The sequence below is a fragment of the Hippocampus guttulatus genome, chromosome 7 (assembly GCF_054856545.1).
Source record: "Hippocampus guttulatus isolate MCC_2025c chromosome 7, RoL_Hgut_1.0, whole genome shotgun sequence".
NCBI classification, from domain to species: Eukaryota; Metazoa; Chordata; class Actinopteri; order Syngnathiformes; family Syngnathidae; genus Hippocampus; species Hippocampus guttulatus.
In genome coordinates, this window is record NC_141267.1 from 2,998,174 (window position 1) to 3,023,592 (window position 25,419).

Below are 25,419 nucleotides of genomic sequence, written 5' to 3' on the forward strand. Positions count from 1 at the left end.
AACCTGAGCACGTGTTTGAGTAACTTGATTTGATTTTATTCAACAGTGTATGGTACATGTCAATCCAGCACAGTTTAAGGAAGCAAAAATGAACTGAAGGGAAACGGTAACCACTGTAGTGAAAACGGCACAGTACATCACTTTACATAAAAATACAAGTAGCACTTTGATATAGACAATAGCTTCACAGAAGAGAGGAAGCAACCATGTTTGTCACAACATGTTAGTTACCCATGTGACGTAACCCGTGGCATACAGGTAAAAAATAAAAAGTACTTGAGAAACTGACTAAACAGATATTTTGCAGCACTTAAACTATATTCCACACCGTTTCGGAAGTCGAGAACACATTTCGTAATACAATAATACAACATAGCAAAAATGGCACAATGTTGATGGTGAATACACCGAACTGATATCTTGGCATTTGCAACATGACATTGATATCATGTTGAAAATACGATAGGAAAATATGATTCAAATATACTCGATTTTGTGAAGACTCCTCCTTTGGACTGATCCTTCAGTGGGGTCATATTTGGAATAAGAAGGTACACAAAATCAAATCGGAAAAGTAATTTGCAAATAAATATGACAACAGGACTTTTGTGCAAATCACGAATGCTCAATAGCTGCACATACTGTAAACACCACACTTGGATGTGACTTCAATGGGAAGTCCTTTTTTTTTCCACTAGCAGAATTGGTATTTGTACAATGCATAGGCTTGATAACATCACGAGGAATAGGAGCGCGTTGAATGTAGAGGAGTAATTAACTGCAGCCAACAGCACATTTTTGATACTTTATGTGAATTTTGATTCTCAGTTTCCCACAACCTTAATGACTGCCACAACGAGCATACTGTATTTTTCTGCACCTATCAACAATTCATGACATTGACACCTTTTATGTTGTTCATATGAAGGCGCCTTTGCTTTAAGACACAATACTATAAAATTCCTAATAGAAAAGCTCACCCTTGGTTACCGTTTTAGAAACACTTTTGAGCGTTTAGTTCATTGTAACTACAGACACAACAACCAAGTATTTGATTCAATGAATGACTTTTCCCCAAATGAAATGTGTAAGAGGTAAAGATTTATTTGGTGTCAAAGCTTAGGATACATACAAACCTGGCAGGCATGTACATTTTTGATATTTACCACACCTGATTTCAGATTACTGGCTGCCATCTTTTTTTGTGTGTGTGTGTGGGGGGGGGGTAATTCTTGAAATCCAAAAATCCCTCCATTGGTCAAGTTTGGGCCTTTTCAATTCAATTTAAATAATTTCATAGACACCACAACACCCTGTATTCCTCCAATAATACGATGTGTACTACTTGTGTGTTAAACATATTGTTGATGTGGTTCAGGGTATTCTGTTCAATCCACTGCTGTCAATTTATATAGTGCCTGGGCCGTGAAAGTCAGTATCTCAGATGTTAGCCTATGTCCTAATGATCATTTCTTATTATCGCCCTGCTCTACGATGTACCTTGAAATGACCAAAAAGAATCTTTTCAGCCAGGTTGCATGTTGCTTCGAGGTTTCTGTTGTTGTGGCCAGAGATGTGCAGTTTGCTGCGGACAGGGCAAATTAGTACTAGGTCCCGGCTTATTATTATTATTGTAAATACAATTCAAAGTTCAAGTCAGGCACCTGATCCTTATCGTAAAATATTATTCTGTCCTCTTTCAGTCTTTACAACAAACACCTCTCAGCAGCTTCAATTCAAATCTATTCAACAGAACATTAAAATGAAGTAAAACAAAATTTAAAATTACGACATAATTAAAAGGAATGGATTGAAAATATTATCTTTCGATTGCAACCTATTCTCCAATCTAAAGATTGTTTTTTTAATCCCCCCCCCAGTTCACATTGTTCCATGGAGTGTGCTTCTAAAATTAGATGATCACTTTTGGGAAATGCGTGGATGGTATCAACACAAGCAGCCCTTAAAAATAATAATAACGATAAAAGAGACAAAAAAAGAAGAACTTTTTCAGTCCCATCAACATGACACAACTGGACACATTAACTTCATATTCAAGTGTTCAATTGTCGGTGAGAAACACACAGAGGTGCTATTGTGACATCTGCCATTCATCGCGCATCCAATCCGAGACTGCGGATGTGACTTGTGGCAGAAAGAAGACAAGAAATGGTCACAACCCTGCTTCCATTTGTCTCTTTTTCGGGGGGGGGGGGGGCATAATCAACTTCAACGCTTCATCACCACTTGCTCGTATGCTCCAGCACCAACCCTGAAATGTGACAAGACAAGAGTCACAAAATAAAACATATTAGATAAGATCAAGTAGAATCTTGTTACTTACAAGCATGCCTTGCCCATACACCCCCCCCCCCCAACATACTCCATGACAGCCCTGTTTTTTTGGTTGTTTTTATGTGCAGCAACGCATAAAAAGCTGCTTATTTAGAAGACAGTTATGATCGTGCGTGCCCCAAATCCTCACATTTTAATTCAAACTTAAAAATAAATTAACTGTGATTGAAGTTGATCCCCCTCAAGCTTGGCTTACTCTTTTTTTAACTTTTAATTGAGATAAATAACCATTGCAGAAGTCTGTTTGCTTGTTCCTGTGAGCAATTTTCCTCAATTTCCCAGGTGTCAATTGGTGGGAAGAGTTTCTTGCGTCGCACTTGCGGGTGAACACCATCAGGGTATTTTGATGCGGCAGACACGGGAGGAAAATGGCAAGAAAGAGTCAATTGGTAGTTGCTGTTGCTAGCTTTTTTATTCCTTGTCGTGTTTTTTTTTTGTTTGTTTGAGGCACGGCACACACTTTTGCGGCGTGTTAACTATCGCAGCTCACGTGGACCGTTTTAAAATGCTTCTCTGAGGCCTTCAGATTCCCATTCTTTGCCATTACCCTCAGTGAATTGTACACTTACTTTTTAACACAGCCACCTGCCTGGCATCCCGTCCTGCTAATAGAAATATGTGTCGCAGGCTATGACTCAAATCTTTGTTGACAGAAATGTTGAAATTTAATATTTATTCTACACATTTTTACAGCATTGGAAAATGTTAAGAATGTTTGTATCATGTTTGTCTTCTTACAGAAACCATATTAAAACAAAAATATATTTCCCTCCCCCTGCTTTTTCCATTTTCAAACATTTTTGAAAAAGCTCCAAGCACCCTCTAGAGCGGCGCTAAAGAGCCGCATGCGGCTCTAGAGCCGCAGGTTGCTGACCCCCGGAGTAGACAAAGCTGTTCAAAGGACTGGAACGTGCCACACTCCATGTACAGTATTTTTCCTGATGGAATTCAGATTATTTGGGGTGTAAAAAACAAAACAAAACACTCAGACGGTAATGCGGTGCGTGTTTTTGGCGCATAGCGTGCATCATGCAGACTGGTCTGCAAAATGGCACCTGTCGAGTGAGTTAGCTAGGCTCTTTTTATATTTGGCAATGCTCTGATGTTATTCAATCTGCTACCTGGTGGCAGCTGTGTGGCATAAGAATGCTAAATGAAAATGTTTGCCCATCAAATCTTGCTTTGTCTGTTTGCTGTCGGTGACCACTTGTGTGTCAAACGACGACAGACACGATATGAGAAAAATGGCACGATAGCAAAAGTCTTCACGATATAGGTCATCATGTTGCGCAGTAGCCGGTGTCCCCCGCCTACTGCCCGAAGACAGCTAGGATAGGCCCCCCGCAAGGATAAAGTGGATTGCAAAATGGATGGATGGACAGATAGGATAGCCGAGTTTATCATGACCCGGAACAGAACGAGTGGCATACAAGGTTAGGCTAACCCAGAGGTGTCAAACTCAGGTCCTGGAGGACCGCTGTCCTGCATGTTTTCCAAGTCTCCCCGTTGCAATACACCTGATTCAAATGATCAAATCATCAGTAAACTCTGCGGAAGCCTGACATTGAACCTCTTCATTTGAATCAAGTGTGTTGCAACCCCGAACCCAAACACTAAAACGGATGGAGGGGAGTAACTTCAGGTTTTATGATAGTTACAGTTTCAACGTCTTCAGAAATTCAGCTGTAGTTTTTTTGCACAAATAGAGAATAAATTTGAATTCATGAAACTTAAATGAGCAACTAAAGAATAGTTCACGTCTGACCTGGTAGGAAGATGATGGCTTCCAAGAGCTGTACTTCCTCCAGGCCCCACAAACAGACGTAAGCCCTCTTCTGAAAACAGGCAAGCCACGGCAGCTTTATTTGTATCGTACATTTCACACACAAAGTAATGCAATGATCATATCAGTGAAAATACACATTTTTAAAGCATTTACAAAAAACAAAGTTGAAGGCATTTAAAAACAAAGTAAAGAAATACAAAGTAGCTTAGTGAAATTATTGAAAGAACGTACAGTACAAGAACAAGATGTCTTGTACTGTACGAAACAAAAGTTTCTATTGAAAATGCTTTTAAAACACTAGTTCCCCAATACGGCTGCCAAGATTAGTCGACTTGTCGCGATGATGTCGACGACCAAAATTGTAAGAAAACCAAAATCAAGCCGTTTTTTTTCTTTTCCAAATTGCAGCCGTCGCCATTTAAAAATTGAATTGTACTACATTGCGATTTTGATTTGAATTTGATTAATTGTAGAGCCCTAAATTCAATCACAGAGAAATGTATACCTTCGGGCTAATTGGGTAGTCATGCAGTCACAGCTGTTCAACAGCATTCCGGAACCATTAATTGCACAACAATGGATGGCATCAAATGAGAAAATTCAAACTATTCAATGCTGCAAATTATTAACAAATAACCGAATTTTAAATCGCTCAAAAGAATGCCATGTATTATTTTCCAAGTGTTTGTGGTTGTTACGTATTGATGCAAACATCTGTCCATACATACTGGGAGAGTGTAACACACAAAAATGTGCGTGTGTTACCTTCTGCACTAGAGTCTAAAAGGTTGGGTGTGAAGTCTTGGCTTTGGAGGATTTTTTCCACCACGTCATCAGCATCCACTCGAGTATCGTCCATTCTCTTTAGCTGAGACTCCATCGAGTCCTGCTTGACTGGATGCCTGAGCACATGATATGTGGAACTCATTTTCTGCCCTTTGAAGGTTGCTTCCACAGAAATGGTTATTTTTATTCTTACAATAAAACATTTCACAAAGCCGTCATTGTGACTTATTTCATCTGTTTGGCAGTCAAAGCTATTTTTGGCATGAAACAGTGTTGCTGAGACTGTGTGTCATCTTCTCAAGAAAGTAAATCACTTCCTGATAATAGGCTGTCTTCAGGTTAGTACAAAGTACATTTGGGCAGCAAAGGGCGCTGTGAGGTTGTCGGTGTGCTACTGCATGATTATGACATATGATGCTATTTTAAGGCCGGTGTGCCCAACCAGCCTTCGGATTGGGGCATCACCATTTTACGGCCTGAGTCATGCCGCCCCGAATGTATGTTTGTATATTGCACGTGATCGGGAGGAATCCAACTTGACCTCCAAAATCAGAAGACCACAAAAACATCACGTTTGATTAACCATTAAACATTACATCATCAAGAGAGCAGCCATTGTAAATTTCCCCAGTGTGGGACGAAAAAAGGATATCTTATCTTATTTTCAACATTTAAGTGAGTCATCACTTTGTAAAATAAATCCCACTCACACGTGGTATACTGTAGATAGAACAAACCTGGTTGTTAGGGCCTTTTGGGGGTGTGAGGATCCCACTTGACGACAGTGATATACAAACACACAGCAGAGGAGGCATGACACTGGTGCTTGAGTCTCTCAACACAAAGGTTGTGTGTTCAATCCTCTAATCCTCTACCCTTGTGACCATGTCAAAGAAGATGCGAGAGTGTTTGCTCTACAAATGAAAGGCTATTTTCCATTTTCTTAGCTACTAGTATAACATTGAAATGAAGACAGTAAAATTCAATGAAACTGTTTAATGAACAGTTGCTAGGAATTGTTACTTGAGTAACTCTATTGAATAAACTAATTATATGCAAGTACGATTTACTCAAGAACTCTCTTTGTGAGGTGCTTGTGAAACTGCTAGTGCGCTGCAATCGCTCACATCATGTGTATTCCCTGGGGGCTCACCTGTTAAGACGCTCACAGGATGAGGCTCTTTGGACTGGTGAGTCCACAGAGTCGGTAGAGTTGGTGGCAGAAAGTGGATGTTCGGGCAGAGCAGGACACGTTCTGGACTCTCTGTCTCTTTCCTCACATGGTTCTGGGATGCTGCCGATACCAGTTGAGGCGCTTCCCACTGAATGGTTCCTACGATGACTGAAGTCCGACATGCTAGATGAGCGGGAATGGCCTGTACTGTAGCCTGAAATGGAATGGGAACGATGTAGTGATGGCGGAAGAACAATCTCCTCCGCTTTGACATCATCGCTCTTCATGAGAAAGGAAACATATTTGGTTACTTCCGGGAGAGTTCCAAATGAACTCACCATCTGTTACTATGCAAAACCGAACCACCAAATACGCTTAGAATAATAAAATTGTGTGTGTGTGTGTGTGTGTATCAGTGGCGGATGCTGGTCTGTCAAGGAGGGGAAGCTCAATTTTGGCCGACATCATAAAATGTGTCAGTTTATTTATGCATGAATTCTACTCTCTGTTCCTTTTCAAGAAAATTATCTGTGACCCTGTCATACATTTGTGTTTTTCCATGTGTTTTGTATGTGCCCAACATGCCGGAAAGTGTCGAGTAAGTGTGTGCTCTCAACACAAGTCCTGACCGACTAATCATTACAATCCAATGTGTTACAATGTGATACAGACAGATCATCCAATCATCATGCAGAAAAGCTCAGCGTCCGGGCCAGCCGATACACACCCACTGTCCATAGACTCCCAGAGACGCTGAGCGTCTGGTGGGCGGGACAAAACCAGCATCCCTTGCAGTCTTAGAGCAATCACCTCTGGAGTGTGTGTGTGTGTGTGTGTGTATATACATTGATATATATACAATACCGGACCATAACTGAAGTGGCCGATCTCAAGAAATCCTATAAGCGGCTAGAGAGGGCTGGCCTGAAGGACAGCACAGAGGCACTCATCCTGGCTGCTCAGGAGCAGGCCCTGAGCACCAGAGCCATTGAGGCCCAGATATACCACACCAGACAAGACCCAAGGTGTAAATTGTGCAAAGAGGCACCTGAGACGATCCAACACATAACTGCAGGGTGTAAGATGCTGGCAGGGAAAGCCTACATGGAACGCCATAACCAGGTGGCTGGCATAGTCTTCCGAAACATCTGTGCAGAGTATGGACTGGAAACCCCAAGGTCAAAATGGGAAACACCTCCGAAGGTGGTGGAGAATGACAGAGCGAAGATCCTGTGGGACTTCCAGATCCAGACTGACAAGATGGTAATGGCGAACCAACCAGATATCGTGATCATAGATAAAGGGCAGAGGAAAGCCGTTGTAGTGGATGTAGCGGTCCCAAGTGACAGAAACATCAGAAAGAAGGAACACGAGAAACTCGAGAAATACCAAGGGCTCAGAGAGGAGCTGGAGAGAGCCTGGAGACGTGCCTTGACTTTGACACCTGTGCCATAGACCTTGGAGGTGGTCGATGAAGGTTAATTTTGGCTTCAACTTCTGGAGTTACTGGGCTTTTACAGTTGCAGTGTCTCACTCTCCACCTCCTCTAATCTTTGTTCGCATTCTCATCTTGAAATCCTAGGATCATCAAAACCTGATCCTCATGCCTGGTCAAGTTACTGGGGAAAGTTCAAAACCAAATTTCTCGAGTGCAAAACATCACGTTATAATCCAGCCAGAGTTTATTACAGTATTTCTTTCAAAGTACATTTGACTTACCTGAGAGTTTGGACTGTTGGCTGGCGTAGCTGGAAGTTCGTGAGTGGCCAGAGCCGCCAAGATCATCAGACACCACAGGACACTTGACTTCTCGACTCTCTGCTATGTTGCAAAAGAAATTAGAAGTTAAAATTGCTATGTGAATGATTTAGTCCGGTTTTGCGGGCTTATTCCCAAACAATAGGAAAGTGATAGGCTTTTTCGGATCATACACAATCATTCACATTACATAGCTGTCAAAAAACCACTGGATTTTGTGTGTCTGACAGTGCATCCTTCACATATAAATATGAAGCAGAAAGCCGTCATTGGAAGGAGGAAATTGGCAGGCGGATCAGTGCAATGTCTTCTGTGATGTGGACTCTGTATCCATCTGTTGTGTTGACGAGGGAGCTGAGCCGGAAGGTGAAGCTCTTGATTTACTAGTCGATCTACGTTCCTACCTTCACATATGGTCATGAGCTGTGGCTCATGACCAAAAGAATAAGATCCCGGAAGCGCAATGAAACGATGACGGACTGGCCGGCAGTTCTGAAATAACAGTAATGAACTCTAATTTAACGATGATGGACACACTGAAAATAACTATGACGGATTGACAGAATGGACGATTCCATTGTGGTATGGCTTGAAATAATGACAGACTGACGATGATGGACGGGTGCACAGGCCTCTGATGAATGATGGAGCAGAAAAATTTTGTAAATTGCCTAACACTTAATGTAGGATTAAGGGAACCACCCCCATGCCGCCCCTGCAGACTAATTATGTTTACAATTATGTTTTATGCGCCTGTAATTGACAGCATTTTTCACAGCCCCGTTTTGTTCAACGGAGTTGTCGGTGCTGTTGGACAGTCTGCAGTGGTGCAGGTGCTGAATGGATGGCTGGTGGAGCTGAAGATGACGAGAGAGACGCGTCGGTGCAGAGCGTGGATGCGTATCTGAAACAGAGTCAGCACTTGGAATTGAAGCAGATTTACATGGAACAGGATAAGTGAACCAATCTCTTTTTTTCTTCAACTTCAACAGCTTCTTGTTTACTTTCAAATTTAGCTTGTGGCCGACACGTGAGACGTAATGCACATTTTGAAGACTTTGATTCTCTCCTCTTCCATCTATAACTGCTTCAAACAACGAGGTGTATGCAGGAATGGTTGTTATGATTGTATGACTGTCGTTTTAGGTTCTGTGTTCTGTGAAATGTTCTTATTTTATGTTAACTGTTCTGTAAAGCGCTTTGTTATAGGTGCAGCTGTTGTGAAAGCGCTATATAAAAAAAGATGCATTGTCTTGTATTGTATTGCAGATGTTGTTCTGGCTTCCCTTGTTAACTCCTGGATGAGTCGTACATGTTCCATTTTTTCTTCATCCGTGGATAATGGCTGTCATCATGGTACGCCGGAATCCGAAATCTTTAGAAATATTTTTTAACCCTTTACAGACTTATACCAATGATCTTATTTGTCATCTGTTCTTGAATTTGGTTCGTGGCATTTTGTTGCAGCTTTTGGATTCATTCACCCAATTAAAATTTGTCACACATTCTATTTAAATTTGTGATTAAACAGGTTTGGAGGTAATCAGGCTTGGCTGTGGTCAGTGAAAACGAACTCAATTTTCTGAAAAAGTGTGTGTGGGGTGTGGGGGGAGTACTTTTTCCACACAGGGGCCAGGTAGTTTTGATAAAAATTCACCTAAATCTGGATTTCATTTTTAGTTGGGTTATCTTTATCTGATATTCACATTTGTTTGATAACTTCCAGTTTGAAAAATAGCCAGCACATGAAAAATTAACCAAAATAGATACTTTCAATACATCCCAGCAACTTCCATCCGTCCATCCATCCATCCATCTTCTACCGCTTATCCGGGGCCGGGTCGCGGGGGCAGCAGCTTTAGCAGGGAAGCCCAGACTTCCCTCTCCCTAGCTACTTCTTCCAGCTCTCCCTGGGGGATCCCGAGACGTTCCCAGGCCAGCTGGGTGACATAGTCTCTCCAGCGTGTCCTGGGTCGTCCTCGGGCTCTCCTCCTGGTGGGACATGCCCGGAACACCTCACCAGGGAGGCGTTCAGGAGGCATCCGAATCAGATGCCCAAGCCACCTCATCTGGCTCCTCTCGATGTGGAGGAGAAGCGGCTCGACTCTGAGCCCCTCCCGGATGACCGAGCTTCTCACCTTATCTCTAAGGGAGAGCCTGGACACCCTGCGGAGAAAACTCATTTTGGCCGCTTGTATCCGGGATCTCGTTCTTTCGGTCACGACCCATAGCTCGTGACCATAGATGAGGATTGGAACGTAGATCGACCGGTAAATTGAGAGCTTCACCCTTTGGCTCAGCTCCTTCTTTACCACGACAGACCGATACAACGTCTGCATGACATCCTGTCAATCTCTCGCTCCCTCCTGCCCTCACTCGTGAACAAGACCCCAAGATACTTAAACTCTTCTACTTTGGGGCAAGATCTCCTCCCCGACCCGGAGGGGGCACTCCACCCTTTTCCGACTGAGGACCATTGTTTCAGATTTGGAGGTGCTGATTTTCATTCCAACCGCTTCACACTGCGGCTGTGAAACGCTCCAGTGAGAGTTGGAGAGCCCTGCTTGAAGGAGCCAACAGTACCACATCATCTGCAAAAAGCAGAGATGCAAGACTGAGGCCACCAAAACGCCTAGAAATTCTGTCCATAAAGGTTATGAACAGAATCGGCGACAAAGGGCAGCCTTGGCGGAGTCCTACCCTCACTGGAAACGATTCTGACTTACTGCCGGCAATGCGAACCAAACTGTGACATTGGTGGTATAGTGATACAGCCAGTATCAAGGGGTTTGGTACCCCATACCCACGAAGCACCCCCCACAGAACTCCCCGAGGGACACAGTCAAACGCCTTCTCTAAGTCCACAAAACACATGTAGACTGGTTGGGCGAATTCCCACATACCCTCAAGGACCCTGCAAAGGGTGTAGAGCTGGTCCACTGTTCCACGGCCGGGACGAAAACCACACTGCTCCTCCTCAATCTGAGGCTGGAGAGGGGTGCTGACGGACCCTCTTCTTCAGCACCCCTGAATAGACCTTACCAGGGAGGCTGAGGAGTGTGATCCCTCTGTAGTTAGAACACACCATCTGGTCCCCCTTTTTAAAAAAAGGGACCACAACCCGTCTGCCAATCCAGAGGCACTCTCCCCGCTGACCACGCAATTTTGCAGAGGCATGTCAACCAGGACAGCCCCACAACATCTAGAGCCTTGAGGAACTCCGGGCGGATCTCACCCACCCCTGGGGCCCTGCCACCGAGGAGCTTTTTGACCACATCGGTGACTTCGACCACAGAGATTGGAGAGCCCACCTCAGAGTCCCCAGACTCTGCTTCCTCCAAGGAAGGCGTGCTGGTGGAGTTGAGGAGGTCTTCGAAGTACACCGCCCACCGGCTCACAACATCCCGAGTTGAGGTCAACAGCGCCCCATCCCCACTATACACAGTGTCAGTGGTGCACTGTTTCCCCCTCCTGAGACGTCGGATGGTGGACCAGAATTTCCTTGAAGCCGTCCGGAAGTCGGCTTCCATGGCCTCACCGAACTCCTCCCACGCCCGAGTTTTTGCCTCGGCAACCACCAAAGCTGCATACCGCTTAACCACCTTACGGCCACAACTCAGATTGGCCGCCTCAACAATAGAGGCACGGAACATGGTCCACTCAGACTCAATGTCCCCCGCCTTCCCCGGAACATGGGAAAAGCTCTGTCGGAGGTGGGAGTTGAAACTCCTTCTGACAGGGGATTCAGACAGACGCTCCCAACAAACCCTCACAATACGTTTGGGTCTGCCAGGACGGACCGGCATCTTCCCCCACCATCGGAGCCTACTCACCACCAGGTGGTGATCAGTTGACAGACAGCTCCACCCCTCTCTTTACCCGAATGTCCAAAACATGCGGTCGCAAATCCGATGATACAACCACAAAGTCAGTCATCGAACTGCGGCCAAGGGTGTCCTGGTGCCAAGTGCACATATGGACACCCTTATGTTTGAACAAGGTGTTCGTTATGGATAAACCGTGATGAGCACAGAAGTCCAATTACAAAACACTACTCGAGTTCTGATGGGGGGGGGGGGCATTCCTCCCAATCACGCCCCTCCAGGTCTCACTGTTGTTGCCCACGTGAGCATTGAAGTCCCCCAGCAGAACAAGGGAGTTCCCAGCAGGAGTACTCTCCAGCACAACCTCCAAGGACTCCAAAAAGGGTGGGTACACTGAACTGTTGTTGGGTGCGTATGCACAAACAACAGTTTGTGCATACGCACAAACTGTTGTTTGTCTCCACCCAAAGGCGGAGGGAGGCAACCCTCTCGTCTACCGGTGTGAACCCCAATGTACAGGCACTGAGCCGGGGGGCAATGAGTATGCCCACACCTGCTCTGCGCCTCTCACCGTGGGCAACTCCAGAGTGGAATAGAGTCCAACCCCTTTCGAGAGAACTGGTACCAGAACCCAGGCTGTGTGTGGAGGTAAGTCCGACTATATCCAGTCGGAACTTTTCTACCTCGCACACCAGCTCGGGCTCCTTCCCTGCAAGAGAGGTGACATTCCATGTCCCTAGAGCTAGCTTCTGCAGCCGAGGATCAGACCGCCAGGGTCCCTGCCTTTGGCTGCCGCCCAGCTCACACTGCACCCGACCCCTTTGGCCCCTCCCATGGGTGGTGAGCCCATGAGAAGGGGGACCCACGTTGCCTCTTCGGGCTGAGCCCGGCCGGGCCCCATGGGTACAGGCGCTCGCCAACAAGCCCCACCCCCAGGCCTGGCTCCAGAGGGGGGCCCCGGTGACCCACGTCCGGGCAAGGGAAACTGGGTTCCATTTATTTTGTTCATCATTAGGGGTTTTGTGAGCCGTGCTTTGTCTGGTCCCTCACCTAGGACCTGTTTGCCATGGGGGACCCTGCCAGGGGCATAAAGCCCCAGGCAACTTAGCTCCTAGGATCATTGGGACACACACAAACCCCTCCACCACGGTCAGGTGACGGCTCCGGAGGGGCTCAAAATAGAGCCACTGCTATTCTGCATCCCAGCAACTTATCATCGTCAATATCCTTCATCCAGGAGTCTTGAACATGAGCTGGGTTTGCTTCAATTTCAGCTATCAGTAAGTTATGATGTACAAAAATAGTGTTAGAGCTGATTGAATATTTCCTGTTGTGTTCCTTTTTCTATTTATCAACATTTTTGATATTGTTCACAATTCCATCCATTCTTTTTCTTCTGCTGACTCGAGGTTGGGTTGTGAAGGCAGCAGCTTAAGCAGGGAAGCCCAGACATCCCTCTACCCAGTATTTCTTTCAACTATTTAAGGGGGATGCAAAAGCATTCTAACCAACAAGGGAGACAGTCTCTCCAGCATGTCCTGGTTTGTCCCTGGGGCCTCCTCTCTGTGGGACATGCCCGAAACACCTTACCAGGGAGGCCAACAGGAGGCATCTTTCCCAGATGCCCGAGCCACCCTACTTGTATTCGTGACCTTGTTCTTTCGGTCCTTATGCAGTTGGTGAGGGTAGATCAACCGGAAATCTAGAACTTTGCCTTTTGGCCCGGCTCCTTCTTTTCCACGACAGACTAACCTATCGGAATTACAATCAATTCAATTACACAAGATAATCATTACTCTCCAATAATAATGTGTTTTAATGTACAGTGGAACCTCGACTTGCGAAAGACCGTTTTTATGATGTTTTCAAGTTACGCACAAAATCCGATCACTGCTGTACTTCTTGGCTACAACTTACCTCCTTGGATCATAAACCCCTCCACCACGATAAAGTGATGGCTCCGGAAGAGGATTGCTGACGACTGAAATGCTTAAAAAGCCTCTAAAGCTTTGACAAATACAAATGACATACTAAATTTAAGTGTAATAAGGAAACTGTAAATTGCTACAAATCAAGACAACGTTCCGTAGAAGGGCTAAAATGTTGCTGTTGAAGGTGCATGTAAATAGAGGAACTTGAAAAGTGAGTAGGATGACTAAACAGGGCAATGTGTGAGTCATTTGGCTCACCAGAAAGGGCTTTTTGCGAGTCACCTCCCCTTCTCTCCTCCAGCAGGCTGTCTCCATCACCTTGAATCCCAATCACTGTCGCTGTAGAAGGTGGCCTGATGATGACAGAGCTTTTAACTTCTCAGGAAATGTATCTTTATAAAGACATTAATTTGAAAGAAACAACAATTACAGAAAAAGACCTAGGTTAAAAGTGAATATACTGTATGTAGCAGATAAGCATCACAACAAATACATTTGCTGGCAAAAACACACAGACTACTCATTTTCTTCTAGGTCAAAACTTTCCCTCGGGTTGAACCACATTTGTTTGTCTGTGTTGCTAAATTTTTAACCTCACTTAAAGAGAGAAACTAGGCCGTTCAAGAACATCAAGATGAGACTAAATTACAGTATAACTGCATTTATGTTAAGTACAGATAGAAAGGCTTGATATCAAATTACTGGCTATTTTAGTACTAATTCCTATTAAAAGTAGATGAGGGGACCTAAATTATCTGAAAGCTCTAAAGGGGCCAAGGGCATTCATAGTCCTAAGTTACTTTTGGTTTCAAAAAAGCAATTTGTATTAGCTTAGCTAAAGGTTCACTGTGAATAGAGACATTAACACTCTCCTCTCCCCTTCATAGGTTTGAACGTTGCCAAGGTTAATGTCACAAAACGCTGCCATCTCTTTGTTCAACAGACCTGTTCCTAAAGCTCTATAGTGACTGGAATTGGTTCTTTTTTTGCCTCAGGTTTGAATAAAATTGGATTTTATGTGAAGTGTTAGAGTTGGCAACACAATAATTTGACGGTATAAGCGGAGTTGAGTACATTTATAATAGAACTTGACATGTACTTACGTTTTAAAACAGGGATCTCCTGACATAAGATGAGTACTGATGATAACCTGTAAACCCCAAAAATATTACATTTATCAGGAGTGACTTGCCTTGGATTTACGCTAACATAGAGCAGCATCAGCGCATGCAAGCTGAAATTGAGTCATTTGACACATGATATTCGCATGATAACTACAAATGTATTATTTGGAAATTATCAATCAAATAATTTGCTCCGAAAGTAGGTCTTGGTGACACATGAAATAAATATGTAGACAGAGTGACATTTTCAAAACAAAATGAGAATGTTTAGATGACATGAGTCAATAACAGTTTCAAAACCCGAACATTAGCAATATTCTGGTTGTGCAAGGCCATGTAAACTGCAGGTCATTTTGTATCACAACAATGATATACCGCGATATATTTTCAGTTGTTCGATAAAGAAATTATACAACACACTTTGACTAGTTTCCTTTGCTCACTTTATCTTGAAGTGATGTTAAACAGACCTGTATAAAATGAGAAATGCATCCAGTAGTGCTGCAATCTAAATACACACCAACACTATATTTTTTCATTTGATTTTTACAGGAACAATTTAACATCACGCATGTCACAGACAGGCTTCTGTCTTGTGCGTGCAGTCCGTGCAGTCTGACAGACTGAGTTGAGTGACAAGAGTTGGAGCGCCTTGGCAGTACAGTATTCCCCTCCATCATTGCCAAGTCCCGGTCGGAGCACTAAAATGTGCACTCGCGATATGGCGACAGGTTGAAATTTTAAGTCGTACAATTTGTAATTTTCCTTCACCCAACTCATTAGTAATTTTCTTTGTCTGTCAGATTTAATTTTGCACCATACGTTTATTGTGTGATGACTAGAGCTGTCCGATTGTCCATACTCTTCTCAATATAGTGCACTGTTTTGGGGGTCACATTATTTTGAAGGTGTCCGAATCCCCAGAGAAAACAAATAGTGCACTCAAAATTACCCACAATGCGCTTGAGGTCACTCAACATGTTACTATAGACCACAATGTATTGCGAGCAGGAAAACAAAATAATGCAAGCGAATGACAGCGCAAAGTGACCAGCGAAAGATGGTTTGCTCATATGTGGCTCGAACATGAAAGCTATACAGTAATTTTTACACCATGGGAATAATAAATTCATTTTATTTAATTAGAAATATGTAGGGCGGCCCGGTGGATGAGTGGTTAGCGTGTCAACCTCACAGTGCAGAGGTACCCTGTTCGATTCCAGCTCGGCTTTCCTGTGTGGCGTTTGCATGTTGTCACCGTGCCTGTGCAGGTTTTCTCCGGGTACTCTGGTTTCCACCCACATTCCAAAGCCAGGCATGGCAGGCTGATTGAACACTCTAAATCGTCCCTAGGTGTGAGTGTGAGCGCAAGTGGTTGTTCGTCTCTGTGTGCCCTGCGATTGATTGGCTGGCAAACGGTTCAGGGTGTCCCCTGCCTACTGCCCAAAGAGAGCTGGGGTAGGCTCCAGCACGCCCCGCGACCCTTGTGAGGACGAAGCAGATCAGAAAATGGATGGATAGCAATATGTACTACAAAGGAAATAAAATAGAGTTTAAAATATATATTTTTTTAAAATTCACAATAAACTGTATGAGATCTTACAGTGCCGGTGCGTCATGACAGGTACAGTTGTCACATGATATCCGCTGAGGAGCACATAGTCAGCTGGCTGTCTGAATCGCCAAACATACCGAGGGAACTATGTAGGCTACTATATCGTGCGGGACTACAGTATACAGTGTAGTCAATGTGGGGTTAGAGGATAAGGGTGGACATTGGGACAAAGCCCATGTATTATGAGTCACTTCTCTGTGTTATTGTTCAGTCTGCCACCTGGTGGCATACGAATGGTGAGTGAACGTTTTTGCCACTCAAGTCATGCTATGCTACCTCTGTCGATTTTATTTCTCACAATTTTCTGTAGGTGATAATGCAGGTGTCAAATGACGACAGACTCGATCTGAGAAAAGTGACACGGAAGAAAGGTATCTATCATTTTCGCAATCTATATCGTCATGTTGTCTCGCTCTAATTGGGTCATATAAACACTTATCGGAATACCTCAATTGAAAGGAAAATTGGGTTGTATTCAGTGCATGTTCTATTCGCAAGAAATCATGGTCTTTTGAGTACAAGAAGTACTTGTATGCGCGGGCATGCAACCCATTGGAAATATACAAGCAGAGATAAACAAACAAACAAGGTGAAACTCTGATGCGGCACACTTTTGGAGTGAGGAGGAAAGCAAGGACTTTATTACTGTCGTGGTATTGGGGAAAGACATGAATATAATGTCTTTTATTAACAGCAGAAAGTAAGAAGCGAAAATGACATTGCTTTGCGTCAAACGTTGACCGTGAATCAGGTTTTAGATCGTGATGTTCCAAATTATCACAATTACCATGTACAGTATATGAGAGTAGTTCTGAGTGCTTACGCAAGTAAACGGGTGATTCCGAATGTTTTAGAAACCAGCATTTTAACCTTAACCAGAAAATTGACACCATGTATACATAATCAATGATCCATTGTCCTGTTGAAGTCCAACAAGACAGCCGTAGCGTACCAACGTTACCTTAAGAATGGAGTTATCCTGCCGAGTATTTTTGGTATCGTAACCCTCAAGCAGACATCTCCGGGTTGTGCTTCCTGAGCCGGCAAACTCTGATAAATTCAGATCTGCAAAACCAAGCTGTAGAAAAACCATGACAGGTTTATTTTTGTGATAACATTGCTATGAAATAGAGAAGGTCAGAAAAGAGCAGAAGACCAAGAACGTTTAGCATGTTAAATAAGTCGATATGCTTTTACTGACCGTATGCCATACCACTTGTAACCTTTGTGTTATTTGTGTTCGCGTTGTGATGGTTTGGGTACTTGGCACATAATTTTTTTTTAAATGCTAAAATGTTGACAAATCCCAAATTATGTGTTTCTTTATTAAACATTCAGTTTGCAAATGTACATGTAAAATTCACCACATATATTTTGGGGGGGCAATATAAATAAGAAACCACTGAACTAAAATGAAGTGAATGCACAATTGTGCACACCCTCTTTTAAATGGAAATAGGATTGTGTCTGGAACTAATCAAGCACACCGATTAGCATATTGCTTTGTGACTGCTTTTTTTTTCTTCTTAAGAACCATGTTTGCATGCCGATCACCCAAACCAGACAGTTAGGTCCAAAGGTTCAATAAGTGCCATGCTGATACATTCTCTAACAAAAATAGGGAATAATATACATAAAGCGAAAGAAGTATTGGTTTTACCTTTGCATATGCTTTCCCGCCCTTCAGCTCCTACACAAATAGAAACATATATTTCAAATATGTTAATGTTGTGTCCACATAGATTTTTATTTTTATGTAGAGCTATAAATTTTCATCATCACAGGCCTTGCAAAGTACAAGTACACTGAGAGAAAATGTGGCTCAATTCATGTTTTTGAGCGAGTTAACCATTAGTTCCACTCAAGAGCCACATTTTCCCAAACAATCGAGCTGACTTGTTTTCCACAGACTCGGCTTCAAGCTACTCTGCTGATATCCATGGGAGTGACGCAATGAAAAGTAATAAAACGATCACAATGACTAATGCCTACATTGCAATGTGTATTAGTTAAAAAAACAACAAAAACTCCATCTGAAGTCTCCATTGCTGTTAGCAGTCGAATTCATCAGTCAGCTACATAACAATGAAGTAAATTGTGCAACTAACTAGGGATGGGCGTTTGACAAAAACAATTCTTGACCAAAATCTGTATTGAAGAATGACAAAAACAGTGATGTTGAAGTGATTTGCCAATGTCTACTGTACGAGTCCATATGTGGTGTTCCATAAATGAGATATATAAAGTGATCACAAACACCTTTTAAAAATGAGAGAGCAGCTATGCCTCCATTCATAATATACCTTTCTGACTGATACACGACACACACAGGGGTCCAGTACACCAGTCCCAACGTTGGCACTCATTTTACAGGGGAAAGAGAACCTCTTCCTCCATCGCACACTATTGGCCTGGACTGCCTCCCTGTGAGAGAAAACCACAAAGATGTAAATTATTGAGTCAAATTCAGAGTAGAAGTTAATTGCGTATTATTCCTCTCTATGACTATTCCCTATACTATTCTTTGATTTTATATACCGTACATTGGGAGAACATAAAAATACAGGAAGGCCAGAGCCGACAGTAGAACCCTGAACTGCAGAACTGTGAAGCAGGCATACTAAACGATGTATGTTTGTAATTGATATTCAATAGCATAGTTAAATGAGAGAGTACGGAAATTGCTTTTTCTTGAAATGTTTAAGATCCATCCATCCATTTTTTAGCTTATCCAAGCCTTCCCTATTTCTGGTCACTTTGTCCATTTCTTCCCAGGTGTGATGCCCGCAACACCTCATCGAAAGCATCCAGGAGGCACCCTAACCAGGTGGCCAAGCCACTTAATCTGGGTCCTCTTGATGTGGAAAATGCAGTGGCTCGACTCCAAGTCCCTCCCGGATGACAGATCTTCTCATCCCATTTCTTAGGGAGGAAACTAATTTCGGCCGGTGAAGGGTGGATCGACCAGTAAATTGATGCAGACTGCATCACTTCAGACACGTCACCTATCCACCTGACGAACTCCCGCTCCATTCTTTCTTCACTCCTCAACAATATGGTTGAATTCCTCCAATTGGGGCAGGATCTCATCACTAACCTTGAGAGGGGCAATGCTAATCTGTGTAGAAAAATCTTGCAAGATTGACTCTCTGCTTGGGTCGTTTAGTGTTAAGATTGCGTGTTTGCCTTGTGAATACCTTCCCAGGACCCGGGAGTTCTCCTACATTCCAAAAATGTGCATTTCAGGTTCACTCGGGAGTTGAAATTTCCCACAGATGTGAATGTGAGTATGAATGTTTGTCGAATGATCAGTCCAGGGCGTTCCCCAATTCCTGCCCCAACTAAACTAGAACAGAGTCCAGCTTCCATTAAGACCCGAACAGGATGAAAGACAGGAAAATGGATGGATGTCTTGTATTAATGAAAACACCAGTTACCAAAAGTATCCACTGCGTTAAAAGACAAAGATTTTCAACTGTTGCATTGACATGAGCGTCTGCTTCCCTGAATTCATGACATCTGAAATGCTCTGGTGGAACTTCATATAATTTGAATCTCGCTATTATGTCACCACACATGTCTCAAGTCGCTTTCTAAAATGACCAAATTATGCTAACATGCAGCTTTTGTATTTATCAGTAAAAGAGATTCACTCTGCATCATTTGCATAATCATCCTTGTAATCATATTTACTGGTCACTTTATTTTGCTTGATGCCTCTACGCATCATTTGAACGGTACTCGTTCAGTACTACGACACTAATGCTGTATTTACATTCCTAAAAGGCTGTACTGGGTGTATGTGCTGACTCATAAATGTTCTTTTTCTTTGAACTGCTTGTTGCTGAACCTCTACTGTGGCTCAAACTACAGGAGACAAATTCATTGTGTGTGTTTTACATACCTGGTAAATAAAGACAATACTTATTCTGAGATAAGCTAATTATTTACCATTTGATATTCATGCCTTGATTAATCATAGAGTCGATTGAAGAGGACTGCAAGAAATGTTTTTTCAACCAACGACTGGGGGTTAAACAGGGAACAATGTGTAGCCAACTCTCTGTCAATAGATGAGAAAGAAAACCTGCGGTGAAAGAAAACGGTCTGCATGTGTGGGCAGCAAGCTGATACCCGTCATGGCTTCTCTCACATGCAACCTTGCCCACGCACCACACTGAATCCCTTCTGTCAGTTTACAGTATTCTGATCCATTCATTTTCGACTAACTGCATAGTGTTGACCATTCAGAGTAAACGGGAGAAATGTGGCATAGGTTTGCATGTAAAACTTATTAAAAGCAAACATAAAGGCTCACGTTGGAAATCGGAAGAAGGCTGCTTTTACATGAAATAAAAAGCAGCAGATGTACGAGTGTTTATTCTGAGGATGATAAATGTGACAAAGTCACAGAGAGAACTCCCAGCCAGCTGGGCACTGTGTGCTTGGGGAATTCAGGCTTGTTAACATGTACATGCTGCAGCTCACAACACTTCTTGGCACGCTGGAATCCAATGTTCAGTGTGCGTAAGCTTGGTTTTGAGGTTGGCCAAGACATATCGGTATCCAAATATATTGAGTAGTTTGCTTCTCTTTTTCTCTTTCCATTTGCAGCTTTGTTAATTAAAAGAAAATGCTAATTCTACAAATCGGATAGGAAGTTCATGTGCACATATTTCAAAGATCAGATGTGTCAACACTGTTTTAGGGCAGAGCTAAAAAGCAGTTTCTCAAAAACAAACCATACCAGAAGAAACAAAAAGCTCATAAACCAACAATTTGATCTTCCGTTGAATCCGTCAAACATATGTGTAAAGAAACCTGGTTTGATGACCCAGCGCATCAGACTGCAAAGTGCTGAAAAAGTCTGTAACATAGCGTATGCATAAGTAGTTTGCGTAGCCCAGTAAAATATGTCGCCAAATAAGGCTCAGATACTGATGTACTTTCTGCTTTTTAGTTGTCAGTTTCAAATTTATGGCCGAACCAGGTTTTTCATACAAATAATTACTGAGGTTGTATGATGATGAAGTTTGTTCTCATCTCTCACATCCTTGTTTTTAACCAATCCCGCATCATTTGGTAGTGCCACTGCCCACCACAAAATCCTGATAAAGTCCATGATGCTTGCTTCATTATCTAGCTGTTTTAAACTACACACCATATATAAAAGTAAACATTATAGCTTTGCATATCTCTACCTACAGTGATGTATTGGTCTGCAATTGGCTGGCGACCAGTTCAGAGTGTACTCTGCCTCTCGCCCAAAGACAGCGGGGATTGATTCCAGCATACTGAGGATATGTGATGAACTAGTTCAGTGTGTTAAGTGAGTGGCCCTTGGAAGAAAAAGCTTGGACACTGCTGGGTTAAATGAAGAAGCTAACACTTTTAATGAACGTTACGATGAATTACTCAGGGTGTTATTTTTAACCACTCTTAATATCAAACCTATGACTTGAATTTACGTGATACTAATTTACTTTTCACAGGATTATAGGTTCCACGTTCATAGAGAGTTTTATTTTTGAAAAGCTCATGAAAATAAATTTGTACAAGATTGTAAATTAAACCATACGTTGCTCACACTGATGGGCTTGCCATCTCTGGAAGCAAAATGTGTCTTTCAAACAAAACACAACAAGATGGCAACCAAGTTCAGATTAGAAGCAGAAACTCAAAAACAGCTGTTGAGGAAAATGATCATATCTGGCTTTTTGGGCAATGTGCCTCAGCATTGTGGACACAGTCTAGTCTCTACTGCTGGAGATGAGAACACTTGCTCGCTTGGAATTAAAAATATCGGTATTATGCTAATGTTAGATGGTTGTTTGCATTTGAACTGATCCACTGTTTAGTTGTTGGAGGCGTCATTTTTAGTAAAAGACATTTTATTGTTTCATTCACCCAATTATCACTTCACTGAAGTTCTGTTAGCTGTGGCTCTCAGCATGAGGGCGTTCGTCAAACACGGCATCTGTTAACTTCTACACGTGACCTCCTTTGCAAAATATCATCTTAAGTGCTGTACTGAGACAACTACTGATTTGTTTGAACAAAGTTATTGCCCAAATTTGAGTCTGTAGAAGAAGAACTCTGTTGAAAACCTAGAATGAATGGGCAGCGCACATCTTGACCTGGCAATACTTGCCCATTGTAAGTGTGTGTGTGGGGGAGATGGGGGGGATAGTGTCGATATACCAAAGGTCCCAAATGTACTATAGTCGATGAAACCAAGGTTGAACTTTTTAGCCTTCTCAGCACCAAACCCTTAAGTTGTCAGAAGAGCAAAGAATCCCCTCAGCTGATTGCAATATTGTTGTACAGCAGGCTGATATCAAATGAGTCATCAAAATCCCCAAATCGTCTGAGTCATTTCTGCCAGTATACAAATTTAGCAAAAGCAATACCCACGAGATGCTGTCAGCCTGGCTCTTGATATCAATGTCTTTCTCTAATTACGGGTAACGGTGTGCCAGAGAGGAGAATAAGAGTGGCCAACTACAACAGCTCCCAGGCCTCCCTTTAAATCTTGTACAAATACTATACAAAACACATAGCGCACTTGGAAGATATGGAACCCACAGTCGCTCTTGATCACTGGCAACGCCCCAGTTGTCGGACAAGGGTTAAATTCCTCTGCATCATGCTGTCCAGACACCGTGCAAGAAATTATGGCAGTGCAATCTGATTTGATGCCTAATAAATTCCACTCTCTTCTATTGGTGCCATGACAACCTGATATACAGTATCTGTAAATGGCAATGGTATGAGACACACCATAAAAAAGGTTAGTATTTGTTTTGTTGTTGAATCGTTTTATTTAATGATTGTTAGCATTCAATAAATAATAATGGTACATTATTAACAATTAAAACAGACTCTTGGCAAAGTATGGCCCGGCCACATCCGCCCTGCCCCAAGTGTCTGATCGGCCCCCCCCAGTGACCATGATGTCATTGTAAAACATCAAATATTTGGTGGGATTTTTTTTAAGTTGAGCTTTTTTTTAAATTATTTTATGTGCACACGGGTGGACGCGAGTACAAGCCAGGTCATGAGAAAAAGCTATGACTTGTGCCTGAAGTGCTGCCGATTTCGCAACGTTTTGCCTATACAGTATTTAGATTATTTGGATGTGTAATGTAATTGTGAAGCATTATGAATTGCATTTTTTGTATAAAAAAAGCTGTACAAATGGTTTGTTTGATTGTTTGATGCTAATACCATTCTTATTTCCTGCACAGTGGAGGGAAGAGGGCCAAGATTCGGTCTGATAATACTGTACACAAATTTCCATTTAATGTACAGTATGTACTGGCTGGCGGCACGGTGGTGGACCGGTTAGCACGTCCACCTCACAGTACACAGGTGCGGTGTTCGATTCTGACTCTGACCTTCCTGTGTGGATTTCCAAAAACGTGCATGGTGGTTGAATGGACGCTCTAATTTGTCCCTAGGGGGGATTGGGAGCGCGGATGGTTGTTCGTCGATGTGTGCCCTGCGTTTGGCTGGCAACCAGTTGAGTAATAATATTATACTTCCCACTTATCTATATATTTGGGAGTCCTGAGTTGGAACGGGTAATTTGAGTTGGTAGTTGGTGCACAAAATTAATGAAATAATTGTTCAAGTGTAAAGATCATTTTATGGCCCCTGACAATTTTCTTTAAAATATATATTTACTAATTTTCAAAATACATGCCATTTCTACACAGTAGTCATTTATTTAAACAAGATTATGATTTTACTAAATATCAAATATAATATCGACAAAGTTGAGGTTCGCATGTTGGCTTCACCCGTGGTAAGTGTTCCAGGTTTTCATGTGACCCCCTTGCAAAATTAATTGCCCACCTCTGAATTAAACCATGAGGTTGTTATGTTACTTTTGACATTTGGTGTACAAAATGAACTAATATTTCCTGTATGCAACAATAAAACCCTAAAAAATAATCATTGTCATATTAAATTTGCTCTGGTTAGTTTTGCTGCAGTTTGGCAGACAGGAGAGGGTTGACCTGTCAACATTTTACATCGCACTTACATAACCTTTCCCAACATCTTCGTGATGGTTACTTACTTAAGCCTTGCGGTTTAAGGTGCATTTCGGCAGGAAACCGCTTCGTTTAGACTGCCAGGCGAGTTGGTATCGTTAGCCTTTGAGCTAATTGGGACAAGTCGAGGTGGTGTAAATAATCGCAGGTCTATTTAGCGCTGTAAAGCAGAATTACGCCAAATACCTCACCTCGAAGACTCCTCGGAGAATCCGCCGTCCAGGAGTCTGACTTTACAGAAGATGACTCCATTGACAAATGGAACAGACGAGAGCTCGTCCAGCTCAAAATCCACTTTAAATTTGAATTTCTTCTTTTTCATCATCATTAAATCCATACACGGGCTCGACAGTGTTGAGACTGTTGTTTAATGTCGCCTGCCGTCCATTGTGGGGAGCCAACCAACGTACATGTATTCGAGGAGGATGGGGAAGCTGCTGAGACAGGGGGCTAAACTTGCACACCAAGCGCTTCCCATTGACCTTCAAAATAAAATACTCCAAATTGGCTACGCGTGCGATCATCTGTCGTGCGGTCATATCATATTTTTAACTGAATACTATATTCATATAAATGTTACTTGTGATTGACAATTAACGCACATCGAATCTTTTTAGTATATTTTTAATACAGCAAAAGTATATGATGTCCGGAAAGACTGCACAAACGTTACAGGAAAAGCTGAAAGTCACTTTTGTTCATAGATGATCGATTTTATATTTTGTACAATGAATTAATCAAAATGCAATGCTTAGAGCTAAAATGAGCATCAAAATAATGTTAAAGTACACTGTACTGTAGATAATACATTACACACATACAAAAACAGCAGTGGTTTGATAAAATTGCTTAATGTACCCCAGAGATAATGTTTTAAAATAGCTTTAAGACGCACACACACACACACACACAAAATATATATATATATATTATTTATTTATTAATTTAAAAAAAATCCTCGTCTCACCCCTCGGGTGGTGTCCGTCCCTCATTCAGCTCGGGTCCTCTA

The 25,419-nt window shown here is 42.6% G+C and overlaps 1 protein-coding gene across 4 annotated transcripts; it reads right to left on the reverse strand.

Annotated features, from left to right (window-relative positions):
• Positions 1-14: 14 nt before the first annotated feature.
• Positions 15-24,841, reverse strand: eeig2b (EEIG family member 2b). 4 transcript variants are annotated; one of them, XM_086115622.1, is made up of 11 exons: positions 24,602-24,841; positions 18,657-18,777; positions 18,014-18,043; positions 17,315-17,431; positions 14,718-14,764; positions 13,873-13,967; positions 7,821-7,919; positions 6,081-6,315; positions 4,907-5,043; positions 4,121-4,190; positions 15-2,272 (listed from the first exon to the last, which is right to left on the reverse strand). In XM_086115622.1, the coding sequence occupies exons 1-11, from the start codon at positions 24,745-24,747 to the stop codon at positions 2,230-2,232; spliced, it is 1,140 nt and encodes a 379-aa protein (XP_085971748.1). In that variant the 5' UTR covers positions 24,748-24,841; the 3' UTR covers positions 15-2,229. The 4 variants fall into 4 exon arrangements, with proteins under 4 accessions (XP_085971748.1, XP_085971747.1, XP_085971749.1 ...); XM_086115621.1 differs by having other exon boundaries at positions 7,821-7,922; XM_086115623.1 differs by having other exon boundaries at positions 7,821-7,922; positions 24,597-24,703.
• Between the last annotated feature and the right edge of the window lie 578 nt (positions 24,842-25,419).